General features: G+C 36.5%; 1 protein-coding gene and 1 pseudogene across 2 annotated transcripts; both read left to right on the forward strand.

Annotated features, from left to right (window-relative positions):
• The first annotated feature begins 321 nt into the window (after positions 1-321).
• Positions 322-6,448, forward strand: LOC107793203 (E3 ubiquitin-protein ligase RGLG2). Of its 2 annotated transcripts, XM_016615501.2 has the most exons (13): positions 468-606; positions 838-901; positions 1,834-2,066; positions 3,003-3,087; positions 3,196-3,336; positions 3,413-3,526; positions 3,632-3,729; positions 4,861-4,940; positions 5,021-5,126; positions 5,237-5,364; positions 5,533-5,713; positions 5,973-6,029; positions 6,113-6,448. In XM_016615501.2, the coding sequence occupies exons 3-13, from the start codon at positions 1,839-1,841 to the stop codon at positions 6,191-6,193; spliced, it is 1,299 nt and encodes a 432-aa protein (XP_016470987.1). In that variant the 5' UTR covers positions 468-606; positions 838-901; positions 1,834-1,838; the 3' UTR covers positions 6,194-6,448. The 2 variants fall into 2 exon arrangements, with proteins under 2 accessions (XP_016470986.1, XP_016470987.1); XM_016615500.2 differs by lacking the exon at positions 838-901 and having other exon boundaries at positions 322-606.
• Positions 6,449-6,880: 432 nt separating this feature from the next.
• LOC107793202 (aldehyde oxidase GLOX-like) lies at positions 6,881-8,630 on the forward strand (annotated as a pseudogene).
• Positions 8,631-9,349: the final 719 nt, after the last annotated feature.

Consider the following 9,349-nt stretch of genomic DNA (forward strand, 5'->3'; position numbering starts at 1 on the left):
TGACTGGGTTGTTGTTGTTCTATTCAAAACTAAATAAACTTGTCTTTTCTAAAATTCAAAATTCATAAACTCAAATCTTTAACTTCCTTTAATAGAAGTACAGTGGAATCCTAACTCCGTAAATAAAGGAATATTTTTGTAATTGCAGAATAATTAATTGTCATATAGTTTGATTGTGATTCCTGTTATTCCTCTAACAATATTGTGAAAAAGGTAAAAATATTACCAAAATTGGATAGGACCTTCTTTTTCCTCCTAATTTGAGTAGGACTTGGATACAGTATATACAAGGTATAAAAAGACCAAATCCAAGTGATCTGTTGGGAATTCGGAGTTATCCCATTTAAGAGAGAAACAGAAAAGTATAACACTATAACTAGAGAAACTTCAGAGAAACAACCTGTGTACAAGTAAACGAGAGACGTGCGCTACGAAACAAAACAAAAAGAAAAACAAGCGTTGGTCCACTACTCCTAAAAGCTTAAACAGCAAAAGCTTCTTCATTGTCCAACCCACCTTTTCTGCCCCGCTTCTTCTACCCGGAATTCAGCACACAGACTCAGGAATCTCAAGTAATGCAGCAAAAACCAAGCGGCACTTGAACAGGTGCCACATACACTCTTAATTATTTTTCTTTTTTTTTGTTTGCGTTAATTTCTTGCTAAAATTGGGACGACCCTTTTGTTGTTAATTGATATGAGTCTTTCCGTTTTTATATACGTTTGTAATGTTAATTGGTTCTATATAATTATGGGTGAGCTGAATATGTCTCAAAACAGTCTGTTATTGGGTTTTTGTAGTTGTTCTGATTATACATTTTGACTTCCTGAATGTTAGCAAAAAGGTGTTGATTAAAGATTGGACTCAAATTGAAGTCTTTGACAGATATTACAAATTACAGGCACGTTGTTACTTGAAATTCAAGTGTTTCTTGGCTTAATTTTGGTAATCTTGGATTTATATTTTATAATTTGGCAATATTATTTAATATCTTATTACATTATTCAACTTTGTTTCATCTTATAACCTGCAATTAACCAGTCAGGAGTGGGGGTAGAGAGAAGTTTTCCCTTCCCTTTTGCCGCTTTAACAAATTTTCTTGGGGTTTTCTATTTCCTCTTCAATTTTTTCTTCTTTCTTTTTGACGGGTAGAGGGTTCGGGAAGGGGTTTGTAGGATGGGTAATATATAAACATTTGTTCTAGTTTTGACTACCGATTCAATAAAAGAAACCTGATGTCGAAAACGAATTTTAGTTATCAACTTTTGAAAGATATAAGTTTTATTGAACTTATATTCATACATGACTAGTCCTGTGACAGTTACTCAAATATCAGTTTTTCTTGGTTGATCTTAATGATTGGTTGGTGAACATCCTGGCTGGGCCGAACTAGAAACATATACCGATGCAATCACACAACAATGAGCCAGACAGGCTTGGCCCCGAAGAGCTTTGATGTTTACAACAGTCTAGTGTTGCACTGTTTAATACCAATATCATCTTTTGCTCCCTTATGATTAATTTCAGCTATTAATCCTCCTGCTTCTTCACTTGCAAACTTCAGCACATTCTTCTGTTGACCATTTTAGTAGTGGTTACCAGGTTGAACCTAGATAAGCCTTTGGTGTTCTTTTCAACCTACTACTGTTGGATAAAATTTTACCTATCTCATCAAACTTTTTTCGTGGTTTATGTGAAATGCAACTTGTTAGGAGTGTGTTTGGTCTAACTGTAAGTCTTAGCCTTTAAGTTTGGTCACTTTTCATTTTTAATATCTTGTTGCCAATAAATGTGTTAAAAGTTCGTTGTTAAAAGAATTGATTTGGTCTATAGATCTCATGGGTGGCAAGAGTTCAAAAAGATCAACAACTGGTCGATATGCATCATTTGGGTCCAGTTCATATTCAGGTTATCAAGGCTATCCGCAGTCACCATATACTCAACCAAGCTACAATTATCCCCCGCCGCCTCCTTGTCAAACATATGGTGGTCCACCTCCTGAGTCAAGGAAAAGGCTTGAGAGGAAATATTCTAAGATAGATGATGACTACCACAGCATAGAGCAGGTAAAGTGAAACACTTTCAATTTATAAATGAGTAGAAGGATAACACTTCAGCAAGTTTATGATACTTTGGAATATCGACCATAATCTCCTCAACCTGTTTTATTTGTTAACAATAGTCCATAATGCTTCTGGTCATGCTGAAAGTGAGCATTTGTTCTTCACGTTCCGCATCAAGATATTTATGCTGTCATCTGTGGACGTTACAAATGCAGTAATGAACTTTGAATATGGCATCAGTTTTATGTTAATTCATGCTGAAATATGCGGTAGTATGCAATAGTATACCTGTATGTTTTTCTGCCACTCGCATCTAAATTCTGTTCGCAGCTGCTTTGTAAGATTACAATATGCATATGTAAAAGATAAGTCATTACAAGCTTTGGTTGTACTGGATACCATGGTCAGATCTAACTAGTTGATTCGAGTTATTTTTTATGTCAATATGTTCGATCCTCGTAGTTATTCTGCTCCCTTCTTGGAAAAAGAGTCTAAATGTCTTCCTGTATCCTACTTTTATCTTTGGTGAAGCAACTTGTTGTCTAACTTTGCACATATATATGTTTTTGCACCAAAAAAGTAATCTTATTGAGCATGTCAATTGTTGCTTGTCAACTATAGGCTGCTAATGCACCTTATCCTAAATAAAATGGTTGGTGAATTATTTTGTCAATCAAACTCTTGATATGGTGCCACATTTAAGTTTATTGGCAAGTGAACATGAATTAACTTTGTCACTAGAATTGAGAATTATTGCTGATGTGGTTTTTCCATGACTCTTTTGGACCAAATCTTCTAGTTGTGTCATGTTGAATGTTTTGACTCAGGAAGTTTGAATTTTTTTATTTATCGAACCTATTTACTTTTTCATCTTATGGAACTTATGAGGTAGGTATTTTATCCGGTTATTTATATTGCTTGACTGACTTTCTTTTCTAGGTTACTGATGCCCTTGCACGTGCCGGGCTAGAGTCTTCGAACTTAATTGTTGGCATTGATTTTACCAAGAGCAATGAGTGGACTGGTAATACTTCAATTTGTGATAGGATACTTATATTTGACCTTTTTAAAAAAAATGAGAATACTTATATTTGACTTACAACACTTTCCATCTAATCTGCTCCTGAACTAGGTGCAAGGTCATTCCACCGGAAAAGTTTGCATCACATTGGGGATCAGCAAAATCCATATGAACAAGCAATATCCATCATTGGAAGAACACTATCAAAATTTGATGAGGACAACCTGATTCCTTGTTTTGGATTTGGAGATGGTACTTCTCTAAACACCTAATTTCTGATTGGACCTTTTTAAATCACAGAGGTCTTATATGATTGTGTCATTGGCAGCCTCAACACATGACCAAGAAGTCTTTGGTTTCTATCCGGATGACAAATATTGTAATGGATTCGAGGAAGTACTGAGTAGATATAGAGAGTTGGTTCCTCAATTACGGCTTGCAGGTGTAGCTTGAGTCTTCTTTTTTGTATTTGCTTTTTTTCTGATTGCCTGCAGTGGGTATACTTCTGCATTTCTTCTTCTGCTTCGTGACACTTTCATCTTTACAGGACCAACATCATTTGCTCCTATTATTGAAATGGCAATCACTATTGTTGAGCAGAGTGGCGGCCAGTACCACGTTTTATTGATAATAGCGGATGGACAGGTAGATATGCTGCTTCGCTATAACACAAAAATATGGAATATTTATCAGCTGATTCATTGTGTATTTTCTAGTTTCTAGTGCTTTAATACTACTTATATGAATGTTTCATGCTTGTGCAGTCTATTTGTTTACAAATCAGTTGAGTAGTTGCATTCTACAAAGAAAACAGATGAATGAGATTTTGAAAATGGTTTAAAATTTGATCTTGGGTAATCATAAACGAAAGTGTATAACAGTGGAGAGCTTTAGTTAAAAAGAAGTCTTCAGATTTGTACCAGAAAAGAATATGTGTGTGTGTATGCTTGCCCGCGTGCGCATTGTGAGTGGTATGCGCAACCAGTGATTGACTGTTCAAAGGATAAGCAAAGCCTGGAAGTAGATATCAAAGGTATCCACCTTCCACCCTTAACATTGTGCATGTCACCTCCCAAGCAGTGGATTGGGTTGGAGGCTATGCCAAACCGAAGTAGATAATTCCACGACCTAAATGAAAGTTTAAATAACAGTAAAGCTGTTTGGTGGTTGTGGTAATCTTTAGGACCATCACGCTGTAAAATGTCCAGCTTTCAAAATTGTGTTCAGATTCTCTTCCAATTGCACCCTTTTAATTCTCACATATTTTAGAGATCTTGAAAATGGAAGTCCCAAGTTTTTATGCCAAATATCCGCCTTTAAAGGAGCATATCATGGTTCTTGAAAGAATTTAAGACAGTGGTTTACTTTGAGATGTGTGAGCTTTTGTGCCTTCTCCATTTTGTATGGGCGTGTATCTTATTGTTTCAATTTTAGAGCAGTAGAAGAGAGATTGGTAGTGACATACACTGTCTATATTTCAGCTAGCGCAGTCCTATGTAGAGATACATGAAAGAGGAGAAACAATCCATAAAGCTTTGACTGCCACAAAATTTTGGTGGAAGAACTTTTTCTGTGTTTTGCCGATAATATGACCTATCATGAGACTGAAGGCTTTATCGCTGTTGGCAATAAAAATGAATCTGTCAGTACTCATGATTATAAGCAACACAAAATATGACCAGACCAATCCCCTTAACATGTGAATGTTGCATTTAACAAGTTCCAGCTAAAATGGTTTATTGACGGCTTATCTAAATTGAAATGAGACTATTACAGGTTACAAGAAGTGTAGATACTGAGCGCGGGCAATTTAGCCCTCAAGAGAAGAGAACAGTTGAAGCAATTGTGAAAGCAAGGTGACTTTTTCAGTTCTGTTAAAATTCTTTCACTAGCATTTTACAAATCTTTCTTGAATTTTTTTTATGTTTATTTGCAGTGAATATCCCTTGTCTATTATTTTAGTTGGGGTTGGAGATGGGCCATGGGACATGATGAGGGAATTTGATGACAATATCCCTGCTCGAGCCTTTGACAATTTCCAGGCAAGTAACTGCCACGCTGCTTCTTTTCCTGTCCTTGATGGTGGTATTGATTTGTTCTCCCTTATTGCCTTAAGTTTCTGGTTTGCTCATCAACTTTTTGTTATTTTCAGTTTGTTAATTTTACAGATATCATGTCAAAAACTGTGGACCGGTCCCGGAAAGAAGCAGAGTTTGCCTTAGCAGCATTGATGGAAATACCTTCTCAGTACAAAGCAACTCTGGAGCTGAACATTCTGGGGTACAAATTGAATGCCCATTTGTTAATCTGCTACTAGTGGACACTGAAATTTTATAGTACTCAAAAATCCGTCTGAAAAGTTGATAGTGGAATTTATTTTCAGTTGATTTTCTACTTCACTCTTCAGTGGTCATTTTGTTTCTTATTTGGTTTGCCTTTTTTGAGCAGTGCTCGTAGAGGAAATGAAATTGACAGGATTCCTCTCCCCCCTCCGCACTATGGTGCAGCTTCTTTTGGCACATCAAAACCTTCACAAAGCAATAGTTACCGTCCGAGTGCGCCTACTAGCACTAGCAGACACAATTCGGCTGTTGGATCAAGTCATCCTGCAAGTTCTGCAGATAATCATGTAAGCAGCATTTTTTCTGTTTGATTGAGTTTTACTGGTTGGATGCTTGTTCTTTTTCATCTTCAGCTCTTGATAACCACTTAAACCATGAAGGGCTCATACTGAACCAATTTTGTCAAATATCAATTTACATTGTTTACCTTTTCAAATGGATTTTGATTCTGTTCTTTTTTCCTTTTTTGATGTTTTATTTCCATATTTTGACATAATTCAGAATATTTTATTCTAACAATTTGTTTCACCTCTCATGATTTGACAGCTTTGTCCCATCTGCATAACCAATCCAAAGGACATGGCATTTGGTTGTGGACACCAGGTAAACTTGTACAGATTCTCAATTTCGTTCTCAGGTAGCAGTAGTAAAACTACATATATTGACAGAATCTCGTTTATTTGCAGACATGTTGTGAATGTGGGCAAGATCTGCAGTTGTGCCCGATCTGTCGGGACAGCATTCAAACTAGGATAAGACTTTACTGAATCACTTCTTATGGCGGAAGAATAATTTGCTGCTATTCTGAAAGCATCTGATTCTTATGTTTACTGGGAGCAGTTTCTTAAATTATATTCTTGCTGATGGATCTCAGTTTGTCAGCAGTATCTAATGTCTTTTTGTAATTAGAGATGTTACATTTCAGTATTTTGCCCTGTACATAGAATTTCTGGTTTCTATTTAAGGCTACTCATTGTTCATTGAAACTGGTACTCAATGTGCAAAGATAATTTCTGCTTTCACCTGTGTTCAATGACAAACTCAATGACTTATCGGTTGCATTGCTTGAGGAATAGTTTCACACAAATTTAGACGAATTGCTTCTAGATTGAGTAGAAAAGGGATATATGGAAGTTATCTCTTCTCTGTGCATCATTATGTCCATCATTTCTTATGTGAGATTCGACGGTTATCAAGTTTCTAAGCCTCTTTTTTTCTGTATATTTTCCTATATAAGTCATCTTGGAAGTCACAATTTTAAATTGAGGTATAAACTTTCTGGCAGAATGGATGAGTCTTGACTCTCGAGTGTGTAAACGAATGTTTGGTGCTCCCTCTCTTAGTGGATGAACACTGACACACAAAAGGTTCGTGTGGCAAGAACTACCTAACCATTTTGATAGACTACGATTAGTTGAATATTTGACTTCGATTAGTAGGATATTAGTATTTGATTGCTCATTTGCATGACTTTCTGCGTAATTCCCTATATAAACACTTCCTTCAAAACCATAATAATGCATTCAACACAAATTTCTCTTGAGCTTTTTCTCTCATGGAGCAGCACTCGCAGATTCTAGTCTACTGCTGCGTCACTGCAGCTCTTTTACTGCACTGTCTTATTTCGTGTAGAGCAAAAGATGTGTTGCCCCTCTCTGCAGGAAAAGGGACATGGAAGCTACTGCTGAACAACACGGGAGTAGTCGGTGTGCATATGGTTTTAACACATTGGAACACTGTGATACTATTTGATCGGAGTGGGTCGGGCCAATCAGGACTGCAGCTACGTCATCTGTTCAATGGAACAAGATGCGAGGGCACTCGCGATGACTTGGCAGACTCAACTTGCTATGCTCATTCTGTTGAGTGCAGCATTTCTAACAACAATGTTAGGCATTTGAATCTCATCTCTGATACTTTTTCCTCTTCTGGTTCCATCTTGTTCAATCAGGTGGCTTTGGAGGTGCTTCGCGATGAATTCACTACTTTGAGCCTTGTGAAAGTGGTGTTACTTGTGATTGGAGGGTGGGGAAGAAACACTTGTCTGAAAACCGTTGGTTTGCTTCTAGCCAAATTCTCCCCGCGGATGACAGGATCATTGTTGTTGGAGGGAGAAGGTCCTTTACGTATGAGTTTGTACCAAAGATATCGACAAATGAAAAGGCTTTTGATCTTCCTTTCTTGCATCAAATTTATAATGGAAATGAAGGTGGAAACAATCTTTATCCTATTGTTCACCTTTCTTCTGATGGCAATTTGTTCATTTTTGCCAACATGGATTCCATTCTTTTCAACTACAAGCAAAACAAAGTTGTAAAGAAATTCCCAAAGATTCATGGGTTGGGGTCAAGGAGTTATCCAAGCACAAGTTCATCAGTTATTCTTCCACTGGATCACAAAGATGGGTTCTGCAAAGTGGAGGTAATGTGATATGCGGAGGGGCAGCTTCAGCGGCGAATGCAGCTGCTTGACAAGGCAGATTCTTGACAGGTCTAAGCAGTTGCGGAAGAATGGTGATCACTGGACATAAGCATCAGTGGAAGATGGACTCTTGGCAGAAGGTTTTCTGTTCTGAAATCCACTAGAATCGCGAGAATGTATCGTTCATCAGCAGTACTTCTACCTGATGGAAGTGTACTAGTTGCTGGAAGCAATCCAAATAATCAATACATTTACAAAAATGTAAGTCACCCTACTGAACTCCGGTTACAGGCATTCGTCCCGGATTATATGGACAGGAAATATAGTCATCAAAGGCCTCATAATGTGTCCATTGATAGCAATGGCAAGGAAGGAATTGCCTATGGTGACGAATTTATGGTTCGTTTTTCGCTGGGGAGCAAGCCTAGTAAATATTTACTAGCTTTTAGTACATATGCGCCTCCGTTTACAACTCATTCCTTATCAATGAATCAAAGGTAGTTGAGACTAAGGTGCAAACATATGGTAAGGGATGAGAATGGATGGTGGAATGCTACTGTGGAAGCTCCTCCCTCTGCTAATGTTGCACCCTCTGGATTTTATTTGCTTAGTGTTGTTAATGAGGGAATTCCTAGCATTTCTGAGTGGGTTAAGTTTACGAAAGCTGCTTCAACTTGAATTAATCATCTGGTTTCCCCCTACAGTGTACTACCTCAGAGAAATGGAAAAGGACAAAGGGAAGTTATAATCCTATGGAAAATGATATATACAGGCAACCAAAGAAAACAGAAAAAAATAAACTAAGGTTTCTAATGCTGATACACCATTCAGAAATTTATTTTTGTTTTGGTTAGGAATGATTTATTCTAGTCAGTTCATGCTAATTGATCATATTACCTTCTTATTAGTCATTACTAGTTTTATTATTCATCAATGAAATATATTACTCTTCTTTGCAAGTATTATTCATGAACTTGTAAGAAATCTCCAATAGCTCCAACTACAATTATTTTAGAAATATTTATTTACTTTTCAAAAAAAAAATTATTCAGAAATATTTAAAGTGGGTTTTAACTTTAAAGGTTGACACTAGTTTGAGAAGGTGAGATTCGAAATGATATCAATCTATATATATAAAGTTGGGACGATAGGAGATGAGTTGGCCCTATTTATCTAATTTTTACTTTTTTTTGGGCTTTTATCCCTTTTTTCATATTTGTGTGCTATTTTCTTTATACAATATAATATCCGCCTATTAATGAAAGAAACGGTCCCAACAATGAATGTTACGGACCGTTACAACCTTCTCTATTCCACAATTATGGTCCATTACTACTATATGATAATGATAATATATGTTAAGAATGATAAACTAAAGATGTAGATCCATAAAGATGATAATTTGATAATGAAGAAACTCGAAGAGCAAATGAAGATCAATGAGAGGTGTTTACTTTTTTCTTCTTCAAGAGTTTTTGTTTGAATTTACGAAATAATGATAA

Source organism: Nicotiana tabacum, chromosome 4, assembly GCF_000715075.1.
Source record: "Nicotiana tabacum cultivar K326 chromosome 4, ASM71507v2, whole genome shotgun sequence".
Classification (NCBI taxonomy): domain Eukaryota; kingdom Viridiplantae; phylum Streptophyta; class Magnoliopsida; order Solanales; family Solanaceae; genus Nicotiana; species Nicotiana tabacum.

Coding starts and splice junctions, on each gene's coding strand:
- LOC107793203 (XM_016615500.2), top strand. CDS start 1,839: ATGGGTGGCAAGAGTTCAAAAAGATCAACAACTGGTCGATATGCATCA. Junction 3,088..3,195: donor CAAGAGCAATGAGTGGACTG/GTAATACTTCAA, acceptor CTCCTGAACTAG/GTGCAAGGTCATTCCACCGG. Junction 5,127..5,236: donor GAGCCTTTGACAATTTCCAG/GCAAGTAACTGC, acceptor TGTTATTTTCAG/TTTGTTAATTTTACAGATAT.